General features: G+C 35.6%; 1 protein-coding gene across 3 annotated transcripts in view; it reads left to right on the top strand.

Annotated features, from left to right (window-relative positions):
- The window catches only part of LOC148948510 (solute carrier organic anion transporter family member 4A1-like), a 126,614-nt gene extending 103,087 nt beyond the window's left edge, over window positions 1-23,527 (top strand). For 2 of the 3 annotated variants that reach the window (XM_089093959.1, XM_089093960.1), the window contains exons 8-13: window positions 4,375-4,653; window positions 6,811-7,003; window positions 7,717-7,867; window positions 13,476-13,672; window positions 15,551-15,733; window positions 22,706-23,527. In XM_089093959.1, the coding sequence (XP_088950085.1) occupies window positions 4,375-4,653; window positions 6,811-7,003; window positions 7,717-7,867; window positions 13,476-13,672; window positions 15,551-15,733; window positions 22,706-22,868 (1,166 nt within the window). In that variant the 3' untranslated portion in view covers window positions 22,869-23,527. The remainder of the gene's footprint in view (window positions 1-4,374; window positions 4,654-6,810; window positions 7,004-7,716; window positions 7,868-13,475; window positions 13,673-15,550; window positions 15,734-22,705) is intronic. The other variant, XM_089093961.1, reaches the window with a different exon arrangement.
- The last annotated feature ends 713 nt before the right edge of the window (window positions 23,528-24,240 follow it).

Below are 24,240 nucleotides of genomic sequence, written 5' to 3'. Positions count from 1 at the left end.
ACTTTGCCCAATCTTAACATATAGTATTGGTTATTAGGAAGTATACAGACGTTTTCAGGGGGGATTTTTTCTGGTAGTAGGGGGGTGGGTGAGTTGGGGGTTATGTGGGAGGATCTTTCCAAGAAGGAAGTTTTCACGGGGGAAGGGACGTTGCTATGAAGGGGACGCCGGATTTCGCAGCATTATTTAAAAAAAAAATCAGAAATTAAATAGAGAAAAAACAAGTTTTCCAACTGAAAATAAGGAGTAACATCAAAACTTAAAACGAACAGAAAATATTAGGTGTATGACTAGGTTCACCCCCTAATCAGTACCTCGCTCTTTAAGCCAAAGATTTTTTAGTAATTTCATAAAAGCTATTTATCCTAAATAACGGCCTTTGTGATTAAGAGGTCATTTTTAAAGAATTGGAACAAAATTCGAACTTTAGCTTAAAGAGCGAGGTATTGACTAGAAGACAACCCCCTGATATACGTATTAAAAATATATGAATATAAAAGTTTGTTACGTAAGTTAATTCGTAAGTTACGTATATTTATTACTAATAAAAACGTTCGTAAATAAAACTAAACAAGTTTCGAGAAAGCCATTTAACTAAATAAAAGTAAAATTAATATGCAAATTGTGTTTTAATTATTCATGTACGGTGAGCCAGAATCAAAACCTGCATAAATTCAAAAACGTTCAAAAATTAAATTTAAAAAAAACAAGTTTTTTTAACTGAAAGTAAGGAACGACGCTAAAACTTAAAACGAACAGAATTATTCCGTATATGAAAGGGGCTGTCCCCTCCTCAACGCCTCGCGCTTTACACTAAAGTTTGACTTTCTCTCAACTCTTATTTTTTTTAAACAATAAAAAACTTTAGCGTAAAGAGCGAGGCCTTGAGGAGGGGACAGCCCCTTTCATATACGGAATAATTTCTGTTCATTTTAAGTTTTAACTTCGTTCCTTACTTTCAGCTAAAAAAAACTTGTTTTTTTTCATTTAATCAACATAAGAAGCCAATTCTTTCTATGGATCTACTGATATCATAATTATGTCGTTTAGAGTTTTGCTTACTTTTGAGCCGAGTCGCTCCTTACTTACAGTTCGTTACCACGAACTCTTTGAAACAAAATTATGCTATCGCTTAGACTTTCTCCTAGAAGCTTATCAAGGCTTTAAAAAAATGATCCTATTTTCAAATGTTTTAATAAACATTTTTTTACTGACAAAAAAAGTAAAAAAATAAAGGAAACTTAGAAACTTTAATTCAGCAGAATCTGAATCAAAGCTGTCAAATAAAAGGAAGCTGTTGCCATACGTCAAAATATTAAAACTTTGAGGACGGATGACACCGTCTGGCACCATGTATAACTTCCATTATGCCCAAGGGAAGTCAAGAAGCTGCCTATTACCTTATATTCATACAAATTAAAAATTAAACAGTTAAGAATCCATCTTCCCTGTGAAATATGCGGTTTTGTGACATCCTTTTAGCAGTAAATTGCACCAAAAGAACAGGACACTTACATAATTAGATTCATTAGTTTCAAATCCGTCTATTCACTGAAACAAAATTATGATATTCCTCAAACTTTTTCTTAGAAGAAACTGATCACAGCTTTCCAAAAGAAGCTCCCATTTTCACATGTAATGTTATTTCTACTAAAAAAAAAAAAAGAGATCTTTAAATTGTAATTCAATAGGTGGTAAATCTCAGCTATCAAATGAAAAGGAGTTGTCGTTTTACGCTGAAATATTAAACTTTCAGGACGGATGGCTCCGTCCGGTACTATGCATATTTTCTTCATCTACTGATCACGTTACCAAGTGATCCATGATACAATCAAGCCTTTATTTTGTAATCTAACATCGGTTTAGTAGTCTCTAAGTTCACACCTTCTTTTTTAAACCATCTTTCTGTAAGTGACGTCGGCATAACCCCTCACTAAGCCAAAGGTAAGGGATTGTTAGTCTGGTTTCTATCTGAGGAGTTTAAGGAGTCCCAAGTTATGTTATTCTCCCTGTGCGACGCAATCGTCAGCTTTCTGTACTCTTTCAAAATTATTGTTGCATGTGGCACCATCTGGCAGAAGTATTAGAATTAAGCAATTATCTTTTGTCGAAAAGTCGGAAAAAACAACAACATAAAAAGAATGAAAATTCCTCAGTAATAAAGCCAGTGTATAGACAAACGGATTTTCTCATTTAAGCTAGAGTTCCACCAAAGTAATACAGCTCAAACAAGCTACACAAGCAGAGTTATGAGGGAGTCTTGCGAGCTGTATAAAAGGATATTCTGTTAGCACCTTCAAGATTTAAATAGGCGCAAGGGTACTGAATGCTCTAATCTTGAAATGTCATTCTGATTTTGTGGCAAGGCATGCCGAGCATATCCCAAAATATCAGAATTACAACTTATATTGCATGAACGGGTTTTCTTTCCTGACCGTCACGCAGCTGTTGAGGGATGAGGGTATTCATACCCTACCCACACTAACAAAATAAAAGGATTTACCATGGAAGACAACAAGCCCCCGACGCACTGTAATCAAAGGTCACGCGAATGGCGGCGCTAGAAACAGTTCAATTATATAGCAATAAGACATTTAACAGCTAGTGAGTCCATGTTCTGTCATCCTAAGCTAGTATTCACACAATCTACACTTGCAAGCAGTTGCAGGAACCTACAAAGATACAAGCTAAGTTTGATTAAACTTCTTCTACAATTGTGGTTCTTAGCATTGGAAAAGCCTACTGTACTAAGGAATATGCGAAAATACACTAGAGTTACTCAGTTTGCCCCTGTCCCAGTTTGCCTTGTTTAGTAACTATTGGTGACCCAGCCACAGAACATGCTAGGCTAATCTCTAATAAAATAACAGTTCCTGTAGCCTCTAAGAATCGAAGATTCCCTACCTACTATTCGTGCCAGATCCGATGACTGGAGCTACTACCCTACCTCAGAAGCAAAGAAAATTTACTGCTGAAGTTATGTAAACACCTCCAACATGGTAAAATGTACAAAATATGACATAGGTTTATTTTTATTTCTCAACAAATTTCTTTGAGAATTGAGCATTACTGAAGGATGGCTCCCCATGTCACTCTCTTGATGTTTATTTCTTGCAGTGAAATAATTTTGTTCTCTCGTGGTTTATCTTATTTGAAACATAAAAATATGTTCTGAGACACTGTACAAATTTGGTCAACCCAGTTCCACAATTCATGCAGGACAGGGTTAAAACTAAAGAACTGCCGAAAAATAATATACCAAAAACATACACAAAGAGCATAAGCCTTAAAAGTAAGTTCATGCACACATCATCTTGACAAAATCTGTCACTTTGTTCAATTGGAAAATTTTGCAAAGTATCTTACAATGTGTCCTTCTGGATAAAAGAGGTTAAAAGTTTGAGATCTTCCTAACGACGTTACGGCATATTTTGAGAAAAATTCTAACTGTAAACAGTGCTGTGTTTTGAATCAGATTAACGACGCTTCTTGACAACTAAGGTCCTTGAGTCGGTCCTCCAGTGTGTTGCTACAGCTGGGTTCCATCTCTGGGTCCCGTATTACCAAGCTAAGGTTATAGTGAATAGTGACAAAAACCTTAACGAATTTCTTATTTATAAGTAAAAAAAAATCGACTTATAAGGCTCATAATTCTTCAGATCAACCCAAATGTCTGCTGATTAACAAACATACAAAGAGTCCCCTGAGTAAATAAACGAAGATAACTTAAACGTGATATTTCAAATTTTTTCATACTTTTCTATAAAAATAGGCAGCTGTTTAATTTCATTAACATTAGAGATATCTGTTTTTGTTCGATTAGGATCAAGGTTGCAGCAGTAGCTGCAACCTAGTAAAGAGCAAACCACAGCCCATAGTAATCGAAATCTTAAAAAACGCGTTTTGAAAAAAAAACTGCCTAGTGAAAAAGAAATTGCCACCTGACACCGATTCAGGAATGGTAACTATTATTTCAGTTCGTCTTAAAAGTAAAAGGTTTTTTTGCGAAAAGAAATTTAAGGTGATTTTTAAAAAAAGCTGAAACCCCTTGAAAATGACGAACCGAATAGAAAAAAAATTCAATGAAAAAAAAAAAATGTATTTTCATATTCTAGAGGGAGGAATATAGGTAGCAATCACCTCCCTTCCCCTTCCCTTAATTGTTACTCTTGAAAAAATGTTAGACTTTTGCCCCAGGAGTTGTTTTAATTTTTTTTTCCTCCAACAGAAAGAGTTTTTCTTTACACTGTGCTTGCCCAGGTTAATTTTTTTTTATTGGAAGCAGAAACACCCACTGCACAAATCATTTTTTTGGAATCTGAGACTCAAGTGTAGGTTCATTTTTATAAATAAAATCTTGCCCGTTCTTTATAGGTGCAAAAGCTATAGCGGCTCAGAAAGTATCACAGGCATATCAAAAGAAAAGGAAAGGGCAGTCAAGTGGTGATGATGATGACGTAGCGCCTGTCGACACTGGAACTTTGAAAGATTTACCGAAAAGCATTTTACGAATATTTTCTAACCCGACTTTTGTGGCTGTTAGTGTAGCTGGTGCTAGCGAAGGCTTTCTTGTTGCTGGTATGACAGGGTTTTCTCAGAAAATTTTAGAAAGTCAATACCTTATTCCTTCTGGCCAGGCTGCATTGCTCATTGGTAAGTAACTACAAGCCAAGACCCCAGACGACTCAATTATAAAGTCAATAATTGCCCTCAGCGAGAAAGTGTCAAATAATTGGGCATAAAGAAAAAGTTAAGATCCAAGTTAAGTAATGCATAACAGTCTATATAGACCAACATATTATGGGCGAGAAAATTTTGCGACGACATTTAAAAAAATATACATATGAGACTGAATGGGAAGCAGAAATGAACAGGTTTTTCTTAGTACAACTTAAAATTCAAAAAGCGCATGAATTCATATCACGTGCTGCTTTGCTGACTGCCTGAACTATTTGTATGCATCCACTACCTATGGTGTCTTTGACTACTTGTGGAATCTTAAAAAACACGTGGCGTTTGAAAATGCTCAAAATCTCTGAAGCCACAGATTTACTTAGAATCCTTTCGAGGACAATATATCTAGCTGTTAACAAGTGATATTTTATCCAGACTTTATTTTTTTATTATTTCGTAAAAATTGCCATTCAAAATTTCACAGTTGGCACTTGTTCCACTTTGGAATACCCTGTATACCCATTTTCAAACGTTTTTTATTCACTTCGTCGGGAAGCGGACGAAACCATTAACTGGTGTATTAATCTTGGCAAGGGAGTTTCTATGAGATGTTTCAAGTGATTGTACACATCGTCGAAACAAGCCACGTAAGCCTCTTTCTAATCAAGGCTGCCACTTCACTTTGTGAAACTCACTATATTACCGACAATAAGATTGTAAGATGAAAAAAGTGCTAGAGACTAAGTAGTGAAGAAACAAGAGAGGTCAATATGAGTTTTGTTAAAATAGACTGTTAAATATATGTTTTACTTCGTTTAAAATGAACACTGCATACAGTGTTCATTTTAAACTGATATCTTTTTGCTTGGGTTCCAGGCTCTTTCTCAAAATTTGTATAGATATATTTTTAACTAATCTTTTATAATTAAGATCTGCCAAAATAATAGTTATCATTCATAATCATAGGTAGCGCCCTAGCGCTGCCTAAGTAAAGAACGATTTGGCCACAATGTGTTTTTTTCTTCTCCGACAGGCACTTCGTATCGAAGGAGTTGTCGTAGAACTTTAAATGGCGATTCTTTCTCACCTGAAATTCTGTTCCAAAATCCTTTATAAACTTTTGGTTACTATGACTGTAATTTGCACTTTAAACAGCTACAACCATGATACATCATAGATTTTTGACTGATTTGATAAAGGCAGTTCCAACTTTAAACTTTCTTTTCAATCTGACCTCATTTTATAGGAATTTTAGGCCCTTTTTCCAAATTCTTAAAAACTGTTCGTTGTTAAATCTGAACAAAATACTTTTTTTTTCAAAATAGTATTCAATAGGAAATATGTGTGATAAGAATTTAAAAAAAAAAAAAAAAAAAAAAAAAAACGAATTTCGGCTTCTGTTGGTCATGGTTCACAATTTTTGCTAGCTTGCAGCTGCTGCTGTAACTATAATGACATTTTTGTGGTTTATGGCAAGAGACATTTAAAACCGGAGGAAGCCTGATACTTAGATATGTATATGGCCCTTGTGAAACTCAAACATTTTATTCCAATAGTGCTTTGGTGCTTATTTACACTCAGGTGATATAACTAAACTAAGATATACTACACCATTTTTTTCCTGTGTGACCAGTGTGCGTAACTAGGTTTATTTGTCAAATGATTCTCAAAATTACTTGCCTAAAGCGAACTATAGTAAAATGGGATTAAGATTGTCGATTAAAATTGAGGATCCTGAAGTGTCTAAAGCAAAATCTTTTTTGACTCTGGACAAAAACAACAAAAAAACAGTTTTGTAATTACGCACTCCTAAAGATTTATCAAAAGCAGTGGTGTCCATTCGGGAGGGGGATGAAAAGAAAATTTCCCCTCCCTAGATTTAGAAACATACAGTTTCCCCCCTAACTTCCGTGAATAGAAGCCATTGATTAGAAGTAATAATCTCTAGACTTCAGAAACAAAAAAGTTAAGTGTTGCTTTCCGCGTTACTTTGCATCCCAATCATAATTCAAATAATACCTGAAAAAGGGCGACCAGAGAAATAAGGCAAAATATTATTCCGTAAACTTATCTAGTGTAATATATTCTTTGCAATAAACTGCACAGAAAAAGTTATATATTTTGAATGTTCTATAGGTATTATTTTCGTTCCTGCTGGGGTTGGAGCAACTTTCATAGGTGGTGTTGTTGTCAAAAAGTTGAAGTTGAAATGTCGAGGTATGCTCAACTACTGCATTATTCTCGCAGCTTTGGGATTCTCCTCGTGTTTCATATTTCTCTTGCAATGCCCTAATACAATTTTGTTTGGATTGAATAGATTTCCTGAAGGGTAAGTGATTTTTTTTTTCATTTTTGTTTACTGTAAACATAAAATGAATATTTGTTTATGAGAATCAGTAAAATTCATAAACTATATAAATTAGTAGAAAAAAGATTAAGTAAAAGTTGAAAAACAGTGAGTAGGAGTGGAGTTTCTAACACAAAGGGTTGTCAAAGTACTATTTGGAGACTAAGAACTGTCTTCAAAATATTAATTTGACAATGTTCCTTGGTAGCAGCGGCATCAGTCAGGGGGTTTGAAGGGGAACTAGCCCTCACAAGTTTTTTGTCCTCCTAAATTAAAAAAAAACCTTCTTTTTGGCATTCTCATTTAAAAATAGCCTGTTTTGGTGCTTCATTGACAAAATGAAAAAAACAAACAAAATAAACCCCTTCTAGCTCTTGGAAAAAATAGTTTCGTCCCCCCCCCATAATTTACGTGAATTTGTGACAAACTTGGTAGTAGGAGATTCAGAAAATGAGGTGACGAAGCCAAAAACGAATCCTGTAGTTTTTTGTTTAACTCTGGAAAAACTTGAATTCTTTTTTCCAATATCCCATGGCAGGAAAACTGGTTTTATTTCACCTTTGTAAGTGCTTAAGCAAGCACGTTCATGTTACATCACTTATTCAAGTAAAAAAAAAAGCTTAATTACCAATTGTCCTGGCCATTAGTAATATACATAAAGCTTACTAATTAAATTTTCCTCTTATCTTTTTAAGATTATTTGGTCTTGACGCTCCACAATTCAACTTTACCTGCAATCAAGATTGCTTTTGCTCTACATCCCTGTATGATCCAATCTGCAGCTCTGACAATGTTCTTTATTTTTCACCTTGTTTTGCGGGCTGTGAAGCTCCTTCTGAATCAGGAGTAAGTTTGACATTTTAATCGTTTTTACTAGCTGAAATGGACACTAGTGTCAACAACCAAAATCATCAGCATCATCTAACTTTTAGTGTCGCTTGGCAAAATTTTCAAAATTCGTAATTGTTTTTTTTTTCAAAAACTGAGTCCTGTGGTGATGTAGTGGGTTTGACCTTAGCTTGTTAATACGGGACCCAGAGATCGAACCTGGATGTAGCAACACACTGCGGGGCTAGCGCAGGAACCTTAGTAGTCAAGAAGCATCGTTAATGCGATTTCTTTTTTTTACTTACTTTAGAAACTGAGATCAGACACTTATCATTACATTTTGCCTTATTATTTATTTATTTATTGAAAAACCCGTCAAATAATACAACAAGACGGAGCACTTAAAAGAAACAAAAAAGAAGACACAAACCGTAACAAACTGAAACAACAAAGAAAACGAATCACTGATTCACTGAATGAACAGATGGGACCATTCGTGTAGATTTCGGCGTATTTTTCTATTATGCTTTGCTATTCGTCTAGCGACGGCAACTTCAGGGTCTGCGACTTTAAAATTTTCAATTAAATGCGAATTAATGTACCACGGAGGTAGACGAAGCAAATACTTTGCAAAACGAAAACACATTGCTCTGATTATATTCTGGTCAGTTTTAGTGAGAAGTTTCCAGAAGGGCGTGGCATATAAAATGTGAGGAAGAGCGATGGCGTTATACAAGCTTGCTAGAAGCAGCCGGTTGAATCGGAGTTTGCACGATACAACTGAAGCGTAAGACGGTGAAATTCGTCGTTTAAGCTGTTCGAGGAGAAGTTTTCGGGTGTGACGGATAGACGAACCTATGGGTAAAATTCGATAAATGAGGTGATCCACTGTCTGGACAGAGCTAGAACCAAGGGCAATGGTAGGAACACAAAAATCAGTTTTCTAATTGAATAGGACGATTTCTGATTTTGAAGAGTTGAACTGAAGTCCAACTTTAAGATATTCGGCTTCAAGGATTTCGAAGATATCAATTGCCCACTGAAGGGTTCGGCTAAGATTCAGGATGTCGTCCACGTAACATACCAAAGACAAGGTAGGAGATGACAGAATCAGCGAAGATGGACATTGATCTTGTGCATCAAGGACACAGTTATTGAAAAGTCGGGAGAGGTGACTGCTCCTTGACGCGCTCCTTTCTTGACTGGAATTGATCGGGTATGCGGAATGGGGGTCAAACCCTTGTCAGGAGGTAGCTTCAGTCGAATCCGTAATCTAGAATACGGATTCCTGAGAGAACGAATGACAGCTAGATTCAACCCACGTTTATCGGCCTTCAAAAGCATCGCAGCATGGATTAGAGAGTCTAATGCACGTCTAATGTCGTGTCCTGCCAAATAAAGGCTCTCTCCAGAAGATTCGGCATCTATCAAGACATTTGTAACGACTGTTAAGGCAACAGCACATCCAGTTCCTCGCTTGAAGCCGATGTGATGCGGAGGAGTGTAGCATACTTTTTCAAGTTCCTGCATAAACAGAAACCCGAAGAGCTTGCACAGTGACGTAGCTGCAGTTATCGGACGGAATGCTGTACATTGAGTTTCAGATTTTCACTTTTTAGAAATGGGAGTCAGATCTCCGATGCAAAAAAGAGGCAGGAACAATCCCTTAAGAGAAAATCATCTGCATAAGCAGATAGAGATGTGCCGCGAGAAGTTTACCTCTGTGTTTCAAGTGGATCGCACTGACTTCGTCAATGCCCGATGAGCCTTTCCATTTGAGTCTACAGATGACATCTTCAACAGAGCGAGCACTGACGATAAAATCTTCATTGGGATGAGAAGATAGAAACTGATCCAAGGCAGCCTCGTAAGGTTGTTCAATGGAGGGGTCAGGAGCTGAGAACTCCGATTCGTAATGGGTATACCATTCATCTTCAGGGATGTTGGCTGGGGATTGTGAAGAAGAATTTTTTGCAGAACGAAAGACAAACCTGAAGATCATATTTCTATCTTGTTTGGCAAGGGCAGAATAATGATTGACTAGATTTTTCTGATGCCGAGCCAGGGCCATAGAAAACTTTTGCTTCGTGAAAATCCGTATGCTGTTCACAAGATTCATATTCAGACGTCCAAACTCTTTCCATACTGAAAACCAAAATTTTGCTTCACTACATGAAATGACGAGATCTGGATTTGGCGACCACCCGGGAATGATTCCTTTATGAATTCGTTGCAAAGGAACAGCTTGTTTTTCTGAGAAGCGGAGAGCATGGCAGATTTCTGTGCAATATATATCTAGACAAATCGAAACCTCTTTTTGAGGTGACTGAAGTGACTTCTGAAGGAGATGAAATGGGACGCTGATTTTATTCAGGACTGAATCTACCGACTCGATGAATAAGGCTTGATAAATTTTCGACCAGTTACGACAGTGTCGAGGTGCTGAAGGAGCAAGAGCTGTGGTTTGGTGACTAGAAGATGACATACCGACAGAGCAAGTTATGGGAAGATGATCAGACAACTGATAATCAAACACTACTTTTACTATATCTGCTCGCAAATCTGACGATACTACAACGTGGTCCAGGTTGGAAGTTCGCGAGGACGTGTGAACATACGTAAAATTGGACGATTTATCTAAAACACACAAGAAATAACTAAATAAACCCTTAACTAGTGTTGTACGCGGTGAAGCTTGAGAATTTGGCTCTGACAAATTACAATTAAAATCGCCGGTTATAATGCAAGGTAAACCTAAGTGTCGAATTTTGTCTATAGATAAACCTATTTTTTCACAAGAGAGCGTAAATTTACGCTCAGACTGGTAATTATTGTAGTCTGTGGGAAGATACACACTAATACACACAGAACAATCTACTCTCACAGCTAGATAATAATCATTTGCTTCGAAGATACTAGAACAGAGAGCTGATTTCACAAAAGTAATAAGTCCACCCGAGGGTCTGCCTCTATTGCTCAGCTGTCTAGCGGGTACACAGTAAGTTGTCATATCCTCAAGCTCAAGTATGTTCAGACCATGTTTAGTAACAAAATGTTCCTGGAGACAAATCACACTAAACTCAGAACGAAGGCTTTCCAGAACCGGAAGTTTATTAATAAAAGAGCCGTGTATATTCCACGATAAAAGAGTTATTTATGAGGCTAATAGTTCGAGGGCTTACTGATTTTCGGGTACTTCACCCTATAACAAGTATGATCCTGGTTTATGCAACCAACGCAAAAGGCTGCCTTCTGACACGGGGTATCGGACGTGGATTTGTGATTGGTGGAGCCGCATTTGGAATATAATGAACCGTTCTTAGAATTTGCGGCTAGGTGACCGATGGCGTGGCAATTAAAGCAGCGCCGAGTTAAGACCACAAACTCTTCAGCTGGGAGGCGTTCATATCCGATCTTCACTGAAACTTTGAGAAAGGTATCGAGGTCATTTTGTGTCGGAAAGTAGACTTTAAATGTTCGAGACTTGCAACACTGTAGGGTTTTATTACACTTGGGGATTAACTGTTTAAGAGACTGTTCGTCTAGATCCTCCGGCACTCGCTTGATCGCAGCTAAAAAAGCAGGTTCCTTGAGGGAGATGTTGAGCGACGGTTTCGCACGTATAGCTGCATCCACTATCTGGCTCGCGGTTTGCTTGGAACGAACCACGAGTTTCCACTCGGTATTAGAGCGGCGTAACTCGGTTATATCGCCGTTTGGACATGGGCACAGTTTGTCGATGAATGCTTTGCGTTCGCTTGGGCATTTTAAGTCTGTTGGAGGGTCTTTGAGTATCACAGAGTAAAGCGGCCTCGGGGGTGCGGCTTTGGACGATTGAGATTTATCTGGCAGGGTAACTGTAGAGCGGCTAGTATTTAGCATAAATCCTTTCAATTTTTTGGAGCGTTCGTTTACTTTGGATACCATTGTAGCATGAACTGCCTCACCGATTACAGCTCCTTCACACGGACTAAATATCACAAATTTTGGGATTGGTACATTTTGCTTTGCCGCAGAGACTAGCGACTTGCACATGTCAGTAATGTTGTCCTCATCTTTGGCATACGAAACCATCCGGCTTTGAATGTCCAACTCGCTGTGAAGGGTCTTTTTGGCTTGTATGATTGTACCATGTTCGAAATAGTTTACTGCACTTTTCACAATCTGATCGAATTTCACCCCTTCAGTGAGTGATCTGCTCAAAAAGTTCAGAACTGGGTTGAGTACTAGCTTTTCAGTTATCACTTTCACACAAAAACAGCCGAAATCCACTGAATCACACAATACTAGGAACAAGGGAAGTGTCGGGACCCGCTCACCAATTCCCCGCAATTTAAGGGTAACTAAATACCGGCAGGTACATACCGCGCTTGCGACAGGAACGCTCCCCTCTTCTGCTTATTGCGTAATATATGTTATTAGTATCGCTGCTATGCACAAATAGTACAATCCTCTAAGGTAATTAAATCGTTCTGTCTGAATCTCAGTACTTACTAAGTCACTAAATCACAAGGGAATTTAAATTCAAGCAGCAAAACTGTCAATAGCAAGTAAATAAAATAAGCCGATTATAAATCTCTGTAGGGAATCGCACAGGTTGAAACCTTACTTTCTTAAAAGGTTAATATGCAGAAACAATGTGTTAACACAACGAACTCTCAATCGAGACTGAATTACAACTCTCATTACAATAAAAAAATGCCAAGAGATGACAAACACTAGATGACTTCGGTGATGTACTTGTCGACACTAGTACCCGTTCTCACTGTTTGGTTACCCAAACTCTTTGGTTTTGTCTTCATCATAATTATCATAAGATTAGACACAATCAATATTGTAATTGTGTAAGGAACTGTGGTTCAATGGTATCAAATAAAATATTGATTTGGTTTGAGATATATTTTTCTATTAGTGGTCAATGCTTAAAACATCGAGTTAATCAGTGTTTCTGATTTTTCATATTATTAGAAGAAGATGATAGGAAGATGACTTAGTACATAATTGGTCTTCATACTGGCAATTCATAGTTATTTTGTTAACTTACTTTTTTTTTTTTTTTTTTTTTTTTTTTTAGCATCGTGCTAAGCAACTCCGATAATTTTCTTTGTTCTGAAGAAAGAAAGGGTTTATTTATTAACAATAAACATAACAGAAGCTGAAGTAAAACTTGAGTTTTTAAATTTTTAAAGGGAAGCTTTATTTTTAACCTTGTTGAGCAGGCTGAGAAACTCCTGGTTTAGAAATAAGGCTGTCGTTACACAATGAGCTATAGTTAAAATTTACCGCACCTTACTTCAGGAACTGAATTTTGTCACATTACATGCCATTTATTCCGTATCTGATTGTCAGCCAAAACTCGGTAAATGACGCTCTCAGAAATTATTCAATGGGAGCTAGCAAACGAAAATAGTATATAAATAAATTTATGGCTATGTTCACGTGAAAAATTAATTGAAAAATGAATCGAGTTCGGTTTTATTATCTCTTGTCAAGATTCGTCATTTCTAGTCTGTTATAGTTCTTGAATAATTTCAAACTAACTTGTGTAATTATCTACTATGATTTTACTATGAGTCCAATTTAATCCTTTTTTGTGTTGGGGCTTAACTAATATTTATATTCTCAGATATACCCAGCGTGCAAATGCATCACTGCAACATCGATGAACTATACTCTAAATGAAAACCTAACAGTCGAAGGAGTTGCAAAAGCTGGAAAATGTGTCAATGATTGTAATTCTCTGAACTTGTTTTTGTCAATGCTATTTCTACTAATTTTTGTAACGGTGATGAGCATTATGCCTGCGCTCTCAGCTACATTAAGGTACGTGACCCAGCCATCCCTCCTCTATCAATTTTTCTATATCTTTCTATGTTCGTTTCTTTATTTTTCTAATTTCTCTGAATAGTTTGTCCAAGTATTTATGTAATTAAATTCTTTATTAAATAAAAAAAAACAAGTTTTTTCAAATGAAAGTAAAAAGCAACATCAACACTTAAAAACGAAAAAAAATTATTAAGTATAAACAGGGACCTCCTCAACTCTCACCTTTTACGCTAAAGTCTTAAAATTCTTTAAAAGTTCTTCTCATTCAAATTCGACATCCTTGTGTATGAGCAGTGTTCCTTAAAGAATTGTGACAGAAATTCATACTTTAGCGTAAAAAGTGAGGGTTGAAGAAGGGACAGCCCCCCCTCATAGACGGAATAATTTCTGTTTCTTTTAAATTTTAATTTCGCTCCTTATTTTCAGTTAAGAAAAACTTGTATTTTTTTGTTTAATGTCTGATTGTTCTTCAAATCCCCTTCCCTTCCCTTCCCAGAGTGTAAAATTTCCCCTGAAAAATTCCGTCCGGAGTCTTTCTTCTCTATGGAAAATTCTCCCCGTGGGAAACCAGACCCCTCGCAGACCCCCCCCCTCCCAAAAAGAAAAACCGTATATTTCCCCCAACAAATACTGTATGTGAACAATGGGAAAATTACATGGCTTACAGTCCTATCCCCAGAGACTATGGATGGGGGATCGTGTCATCCCCAAAGGTATAGTTATTAGACTTTTCATTTATGTTGAATCAAATGGCTATCTCAAAATATTGGTCCGATAACTTTGGGGAAAAGGGTAATGAAAAGAGGGCTAGTTGCCCTCCAAACTTTTTGTTACTTAAAAAGTGTACTAGAGCTTTTAATTTCCGTTTGAATGAACCCTAGCCCGATCTTCTAGGACTATTGGTTTCATACAATCAAACATCTGTGATCTTTCATCTGACTGAAAATACAAAATTCCACATCTTTGTCGATAGGAGCTTGGAACCTCTACAGTAGGGCTTTCTGATGTACTGAATCTGATGATGTGATTTTCATTAAGTTCGCGTGACTTTTTGGGGCTGTTTCTCCACTTTTAAAAAAATCAGGCAAATTTCCTCAGGGTTGTAGCTGTTAATGGGTAGTATTAAACTTAATGAACCTTATATATTTAGAATCAACATAAAAAGCCAATTCTTTGATTTATATATTGTTATCAAAATTACATTGTTTAGAGTTTCGGTTACTATTCGGCTGTTTGGTTACTATTACTATTGCTACTTATTTTCAGTTCGTTGCACCGATCTGTTTGATGGTCTTTAATATGCTGGTTAGACTATAAATATAATATGCTGAATTATGATACCCACCTAAGTAACGGTATTTTAAATTTTCAGTTATTTTGTGTATGATTTGTTGACTAGTGAATATTCCACCAACCGTAGTCTTCTTATTCTGCATTGGTTGAATTATAAAAGGTCCACAAGCAAACTGATCAAAAATTATGAAAGTATATATTCATCATCATCAGAAATGGAAAAACTTGCAGAATGTAGTCCAATATTTTACCTTACTAAATACAAAAACTTCATATTTTATTATAGAAACGTGATTTTCTAGTTTTAGAAGTAAAATTTGTTTTTTGTCACTTTAAAGTAAGTTAACCAGTGATGATAGTGAAGAAGCGGAAAACAAATAAAAATTAATCCACGTGGTAGCACTGATCTGGACTACCATCAATACCTCTTTTAGCACTTCCATGTACTTGATTAGCACAGTTTATAAACTTATATTTGCAAACCATTCTATAGTTCTTCTTAAAGAAAAGAGACACGTAAAGACAAATTTGATAGTCGGCTTTAAAATTTCTGATAGCTAAGATAGACTGTAACATTCATAGGTGCGTCAAAGCTGACCAAAGAAGTTTTTCACTGGGACTTCAGTGGTTAATCATTCGATTGATAGGATCGATCCCAGGACCTTTAGCTTTCGGTACTGCTATTGATCAGTCGTGCTCTGTCTGGGATTCGGGGTGCTCAGATGTGTCTACATGTCTGGTGTATGACAATGCTGATTTGTCAAAGTAAGTTTTCATCCAGTATGTTTTTATAAATTAATTTAAAAAAAAAATTCCGAAAATTATTTTATTAGTATATTTTAAAAGGCATTTCAAATATTATGAAAAGCTTAAAAAATTGCCTTTAAAAGTAATAAAAAAACATGACATGATCTTACAAATAAAGAATACACAAATACAATAACTAGCAGTAATTTATTCAGAAGCTATTTCAAAAACATGAAACAAGTTATGGTATAAATGAATAAATAAATCTTAAAGCGAGTAATGCTTAGATTGAATATGAAAATCAAGCTCAAAACGAAAAGAAATATTTTCCTATTGAAGTATAAATGAAACTTAAAACGAACAGAAATTAAATAAATAATCAATGCAAAAAAACATACAATAAATATTAATGTAAATTAATAAATAAATCTTAAAACAAGTGAAACCTAAGTTGATATGCAAATCAAGCTTGAAACAAACAAAAATAGCTACAAACAAGTGTTGGAATATGATCTTCTTCCCTCAGTCTAAAAGTCTAAAACCTAACGCGTCCTCGGTGCTTTAATGAAAACCAATTCTAGGACTAATATTCTCTTTTGTGCTTGATATTGAAAATTATAATTAAAATGATAGTAACATTTTGAACTGATGAGCTTTCAGCAATTAATATCATTATACATCAAATATCCAGTTTAATTTATTAGCTCTTTTTAAGCTGTTCAAGATGAATATAGTTTCCCTACAAATAGAGGTTGGTACTCCGCTTCGTTTCCTTCCTGTAAATAAAACTCACAAACTTACACTGTAATTGGCGCTGCACAGAAAACGGATAATATTTCAAATACTTTCTTTTCTAGTTCCTACAACATTGAAAATAGAAATACAATTACAGTGAAATAAATTCTTGAACTAATGGATCTTTCAACAATTAATATTATTATACATCAAATATTCAATTTGATGTTGTTTATACTTTCCAAGACTGTTCAAGACGCATATAGTTTTCAGTAAAGCGCCAATGACGCAATATGTTTTAGACTTTTACAGTGAGGGAAGGAGGTCATACCCAAACTCTTGTTTGTGGTTATTTTTGTTCGTTTCAAGCTTGATTTGCATATCAATTTAAATTTCACTTGTTTTAAGATTCATTTATTAATTTACGTTAATATCTATTGTATGTTTGTTTGCATTGATTGTTTATTTAATTTCTGTTCGTTTCAAGTTTCATTTATACTACAATAGAAAAATATTTTTTTTCGTTTCAAGCTTGATTTTCATATTCAATCTAAGCATTATTCGCTTTAAGATTTATTTATTCATTTATATTATTACTTGTTGTATGTTTTTGCTATGATTGTTTAGTTAATTTCTGTTTTTGTTGCGCTTCATTTATTCTGTATTACTAATTTCTGGTCGTTTTGAGTTTTAATTGTAAAAGATATTTGTATCTGCTGAGCTTAAGTTTAAAATGGCCTTTAGTTTTCTTTGAAAAACTTATTTTTCGGAAAGTTTTTTTTTTAATTAATTTTTGTTAGTTTTTGATTGCAAAAAATTTCAAGTTTTTAAGAATTCTTTATTTCAAAATCAAACTTAAAAAAAAACAAATATTAATCAAAGTATCAAAACTGATATCAAAGTAATAATATCAAAGGGAGAAAATGGGTTTGTGTCAACCTCGGACTTTTTATTATCTGATGTTTGAACTATTTTTCACAAAATTGCCTATTTCAAAATTTTTATCGGATGGGCTTGGGGAGAAGAGGCGTGGGGGACTAGATTAAACTTCGGTCTGTTTTGACAATTTAAAAGTGAACTAAAACTTTCTATTTTCAATCAAATGAGCCCTGTCTGAAGTTTATATGAGTATTCCTTCTATAAAAACCATATATATCCCCTGATTATAACTTACAACGCCTTTCCGTGGTCCCTGGGGGTTTGTGTCGACCCTGGAGTTTTAAAATCTAATGGTTGAACTATTTACAACAAAATGATCACCTGAAATTTTTATCAGATGGGTTTGTCCATCCGATATACCCAAAGGCGTTGAGGGCGAGAAAGGTTACTTGCCCTCCGATCTTTTTTCACTCTGAGAAAATGAACTACAACGTTTAATTTCCATTCAAATGAACCCTCTCTGAAGTTAATACGAGCATCCCTTCCATAAGACCCATATATGCCCCCAGGGCAGAACTTACAACGCCTACCCCTGGGCCGTGGTGGGTTGTGTCAACACCAAAATTTTTGTTATGTGATCTTTGAACTATTTTTAACAAAATAGCTATCTTAAAATCTTTATTGGATGCATTTGAGAAAATAGGGTTTAGGGGGGGAGGCTGGTTACCCTCCAATATCTTTTGACGCTTAAAAAGTGAACTATAACTTTCAATTTCCAATCGAATGAGCCCTCTCTGAAGTTTATTCGACAATGTTGTCTATACAAAACCTTATATGCCCCCAGGGCATAAATTACAACCATTGCCCTGAGGGCTGGGGGGAGTTGTCATCCTCAAATACCTAATTTCCAGAACTCAAAACTACGTTTAATAAAATGGCTGTCTCAAAATTTTGATTGGATGTGTTTGGGGAAAAGGTGAGCGTGAGAGGGGGGTTAGTTGCCCTCAAATCAGTATTAAAAAGGGTACTAGCCTTTTGAATTTCCAATCGAATGAGCCTTTTTTGAAATTTCTACGACACCGTCTTCTATAAAAACCTTATATGCCCCCAGGGTATAACTTAAAACCCTTGCCTTGAAGGTTGTGGGGGAGTGTCCTCCTCAGAAACATATTTTCTATCTGTAAATCAACTACGCTGAACAAAATGGCTATCTCAAAATTTCGATTGGATGTGTTTGGGGGAATGATGGGCGTGGGGGGGGGGGTTAGTTTCCCTTCAGTCACTTTCGATTATTAAAAAGGGGCACGAGCCCTTTGAATTTCTAATTGAATGAGCCTTTTCTGAAGCTTTTACGACAACGCCTTCTATAACAATCTTATATGCCCCCAGGGTATTACTTAATACACTTGCCCTGAGGGTTGTGGGGGAGTTCCCTCCTCAAAAACATATTTTAAATTTGGAGATCAACTGCGCTAAACAAATTAGCTATCTCAAAATTTTGATTGGATGTGTTTGGGGGAATGATGGGCGTAGGGGGGGGGGGCATAGTTGCCCTCCCATCACTTTCGACTATTAAAAAGGGCACTATCTCTTTGAATTTCCAATCGAATGAGTCTTTATTGAAGTTTCTACGACAACGCCATCTATAAAAACTTATATGCCCCCAGGGCATAACTTAAAACCCTTGCCCTGAGGGTTGTGGGGGAGTGTCCTCCTCAAAAGCATATTTTCTATCTGGAAATCAACAACGCTGAACAAAATGCTATCTCAAAATTTTGATTGGATGTGTTTTGGGAAATGAGGCATGTGGGGGGGGGGGGTAGTTTCCCTCTAATCACTTTTGACTATTAAAAAGGGCACTAGCCCTTTGAATTTCCAATCGAATGAGCTTTGTTTAAAGTGTCTACGACAACTCCTTCTACAAAAACCTTATATGCCCCTAGGGCATAACTTAAAAAGCTTCTCCTGAGGGTTGTGGGGGAGTGTCCTCCTCAAAAATATATTTCCTATCTGGTAATCAACGATGCTGAACAAAATGGCTATCTCGGAATTTTGATTGGATGTGTTTGGGGGAATGATGGGGGGGAGGCTAGTTGCCCTCCAGTCATTTTCGACCATTAAAAAGGGCACTAGAACTCGATTTCCAATCGAATGAGCCCCTTTTGAAGTTTCTACGACGACCCCTTGCATATGAAGTGCCTTTGGGAAAAAAAAAATTAATAAAATATTAAAGCCGTATGGCCTTTACTATAGGCAACGCTACAGCGTTGCCTCTGTTTACTTGGTTTAAAAGGTTATATCAAGGACTCAGTATTAAACTTCAAAGCCCTGATACCAAACATTGCTGACACTCAATATTTATTGGGACAACCGGGTACTAGCATCTAGTTGCTACATTTTCGAAATATTTCAGCCATTGCCATCTTTAAGATATATGATCGCAATAATATTGAGCTGAAACTGCCTGGCTTGTCTTTTTTGAAAATGAGGTTGTCATCAGAAAGTTACGAATTTTCCCAAATTGCTCACTTCGTCTCTCGTACTTCAAAGGGCATTTTCTGCTTTCTCTTTGGTTCTCAAGATGTTAAAAATTTCAACTCTTCACTAAATACATTTTATCTCATATACTAATTTGCAGAAATAGCTGGAAACGAGCCCTTTTAAAACCAAAAACTGTTGACGACGCATCTTGGCCACTGAAAAACAGTTGAAGAGCTCAAGAGGCATGTATTAATTTCCCCTCTTTTGCAAAATATATATCGTGCAACACAACGTTTTTTCAGTTACGGCAGCTGATTGGTCTTCAGGGTTTTACCCCCCCCCCTCCCTTAATTTTTTGTCTAAATCGTCAAAACATAACAAACAATTCATATAAACAAATTTTTTATGCATTTCTAAAAGTTTTTATTGTACCCTCCCCCATCCCCCCCCCCCTCGCCAAAAAAAACTGGATGTGCCCTTATAGTCAATAGATCAAAAGCTATTTTTGTGGATGTTGTTAATTACATTCTAAGTATATGACTAGCTAAAGTTCAATGTTTGATGCCTCAAAATGTGCTTTAGAGCTTTTTTTTTTAAAAAGAGATGAGTAAAATGATATTTGGTTCAAATTTTAGATTTTGTCTTGTTACCATTTTTTTTCAATCATTTTCATACTTGAGAGTTAATTTTTAAAGATTTCACTTGCGCATATAGAACAAAACTTTAAATCTTGCCAAATAATTATCTATCCGGTAGTTGGGAAATTAAAATGTACATAAATTGCAAACTCGTTAACCAAATTAATACAGCAGTCAGGTGGGCAGACATAGGACCAGAGATGTGGCCCGCACCCCCTCAAGCCGAAAGTTGAGAGGATCTAAAACTAAACCAAAGACACTATGTGTATCCAGTTTTGTCCAAAGGGCATACCTGCTATAAATCAGGAACGTATAAGGGCAGTAAGTTAAAAATGTCAAGGTATGTTGAATCTGAAATTGAGCTAAATAAAAATGCACTCTATGCATCCAAGGTTGTTAAAAGGGTGTACTTGTAATATCTCAGAATTAGGTTCTTAGAATTAAGTCGAAACCCTTAGGGTATGTGAAGGGGATAGTTTATTAATATTTGTATATACTCAAAGCTGTAACATGATAGAGGGTTAGAATTCCGCAAGCCCTAAAGAAAACCAAAGATTATGGAGACTTTCAACCCATATATTTGAATATTATTCCCTAACCCCAAAGCATTATAGTGCAACTATTATTACAAAATGTTGCAAAATTTTGTCCAATGTATAAACAGTAAGCTGAAATCTGGATTCTTATGGAGAAAAACGAAAAAATTTTAAATATTCTTTTCTTAGCAACTGAAAAAAATTATTTCAATTAAAAATGAATAAAAATTATTTAAAAAAAAACTGTTCCACAAATGTAGTTTTTCAAAGAAAAGTAAAGGGCTACATTAAAGCAAGAATGAACAGAAATAAAGTCAAACAATTGTTCAAGCGTAAAACTACTATAAATAAATGAAACCTAAAATGAACAGAAACACAATAAATAACCAAGTCAAACTCAAAACTACCACAAAGAGAGTATTACTAACGCCCCACCCCCCCGTGCCATTTAAAGACCAGAAATAATTTGCACTCTACTGAAAACACATTTTAAACTTTTATACTTTTTATGATAAATATCAGGTTGTAAATTAAACTGTCAATCTAAATTCAGCTGTTTTTCTTCACTAATCTTGGTTATGATTGGGATTTTTTTAATAATATGAGAAAGAAAAACAAATAGCTCCAAATATAGATTGTTTTCAGTCAAGTGCAAATTACCTTCGGGTCTTCAGAAGGCACACGAGGCGATAGCCCTACTCCTCTTTGTGGTAGTTTATCCTTGTTTTGAGTTTGACTTGGTTATTCATCATAATTTCTATTCTTTTTAGGTTTCATTTATTTATCAATGGTTATTTTTCTTTGAAAAACTTGTTTTGAAGAAACCATTTTCTTATTATTTAAATAAAGGTCTGAAATAGTTACCAGGTTTTGGTTCCTTATGGCTGTCATGCAAGCCGAAGCTGTTGGGTTTGCTCAGAAATCTCCATAAATGTTTATTATATACTTTTGGCTTTGCATTTTTAATTGGTAATACTTCTTGATATAACTTTTTCCCTATCTACTGCTCCCTCTTTGAAAGGTCTGCCTAACATCCTCCTACTATTTAAAATGACTTCCTGCCCCAAAACGAAGCACAACAGAAGGCCCACTTTTGGGCCTTCTGTTTGAAGCAAAACAATTGAAGCAAAACAAAAAAAAAAATCCCAAAGCACACATTTTTTTTTGCCATCATTTTGTATTTTGCTTTATACAATTTGGCTCTACTGATTTTAGGTATGCTAACTGATTTTGTTGATATTTGAAAAAACAATTCTATGAATTTTGTCAGTTTAAACCATATTTTTGTATGACAAAAGAAATTCTTTTAAGAGGTATTTGAGGCTTTTGAAGATTGAAAGAAACTTACACTGGCCCCGCTTTGTTATCAATTGTATACTTTACAGGAAAATAGAACCTTGTCAATCCAAAAGTAGAAACTAATCTGAAATGGAGATTTATTTTCATGACTACATATGTCAATAAACAAGTCGACGACCGGTAATATAACTAGCTTATAGGATAAAATTTATTCATATTGAGAAATTCTTCATGTTTCTTCATGCTGATCCAGCCTGATATACCTAACAATCATGCCATTTGATTACAAGTAGCTTTGGAATTTCTTGAAGGTAAAGAGACTCCTAAGCAGCACAAGAACTTTCAAAAATTGAAAAGATTGCGCTTTATGATCCATGATTTTCTATTACCTTCTTTTAAAACAAAGATCCTTTTTTTTTCAGGAACACGTTGTTGATCACCTTAATAATGAAAAGTATATCCATATTCTTTTTCACTACTGCTGCACTATTCTATCGACCACCTCTCATAAAAGAAGAGACAAAGCCTACAGAAGACCCTAATACGAAAGTTTACGATAATCCGGTGCTTGATGTCGACTTGTGAATTTTGCTGATGAATTTTAAAATAACAGAAAACGACGTACAAGCTATACTAATAAGCTTATACATCTACCTTAATAAACATACATCTTTCGAAAATGTATCCTCCACTAACTGCATGATAAATCACACAATGGGATATCTGGATAATCAAAACATTAGCCTTAATCTATGCACTTTCTGCAATCTACGGAGTTTAGTCACATGTGCAACGCTGCTATACATTTATAGCTGTTGGTTTTTAAACAGATCCCAAAATAAAATAAACAAGAATCGTCTACTTAATATAGGCTAGCATAAGATTATAAGCTATGCAAGATTTGTATCCTGAACTCAATATACAGTAAAATAGTTATGAGCTAAGGCCTGTGTTTTGACTGTCTGAATTTACCAATTGTCTTTTTCCTCGTGGGGTTGCACGATAAGCAGAAGAAAATGATCTAGATGGCCTTGGGGCATATGATTTGGCTTGGGTGAATAGTTAACGGAGAAAGATGGAAGATCATATTCTGAGTGCGCCACAAGTACAAGTATAATAGAGACAAAATTAGAAGACGGAAGCCTCTTTCTTGTTTTAAACAAAGCCTTCGAAACAATTTTAATAAATAATTGATCCTACTCTCTAGTGTTCAATTTAACGGACCAATTGTAATTCCTTATGGAAAATCAATAAGATTGCAAAAAATAAAATACGACAGCCGAAAAAAGACTGTTCAACTAAATTGATTTTTATGTAATACCCCAATGCTTACATATAAACTTGGAAATAGTGGGTCAAATTCATGTGCTTTGGTCCCTCAGGAATGAATCCCTGATACCTCGTTTCGGGGTATTGCTTAGAATTCAAACTTCCAGGGGCCAAGAGGCAGGGTCCCAATATAAAAAGTACTATACATAGGATTATAATTGCTGATTCCAAATATATATAGCTCATTAACATTAATACTGTTACCCATCAAAAGCTATGAGCCTGAGAAAATTTGCCCGATTTTCGAAAACGGGGAAAAACACCCGCGAAAATCCTCGCAGTCTTAATGGAAAATACACCATTAGATTCAGTATAACATAGAACCCACTATAGAGGTTCCACACTCTTGTATACAAAATGGGTTATCTCAAAATAAAACCCAAATTTGTCCCTTTTTAAAATTTACATGCCATGAAGCGGTCAATTTCAAGCAAGTAGTAAGTGGTCAATAAGAAACAACTTGAAGTTATTTACTTTCTTCCGCTTTATTAGAAAAAATTTCTTAGCTAATATCCTAAATTTGCCTTAGCATTATCCCAAACTTAACCAATTCGTTTTCTTCATCTTTATTGAAGGGACTACCTTGTTGTTGTTATATTGAAAAGGCATAATAACCTCTCAGTTAAAA

Source organism: Artemia sp. Qi Xiang Cuo, chromosome 9 (assembly GCF_049724085.1).
Source record: "Artemia sp. Qi Xiang Cuo chromosome 9, ASM4972408v1, whole genome shotgun sequence".
Lineage (NCBI taxonomy): Eukaryota > Metazoa > Arthropoda > Branchiopoda > Anostraca > Artemiidae > Artemia > Artemia sp. Qi Xiang Cuo.
This window is presented reverse-complemented; position numbering and strand designations above follow the sequence as displayed.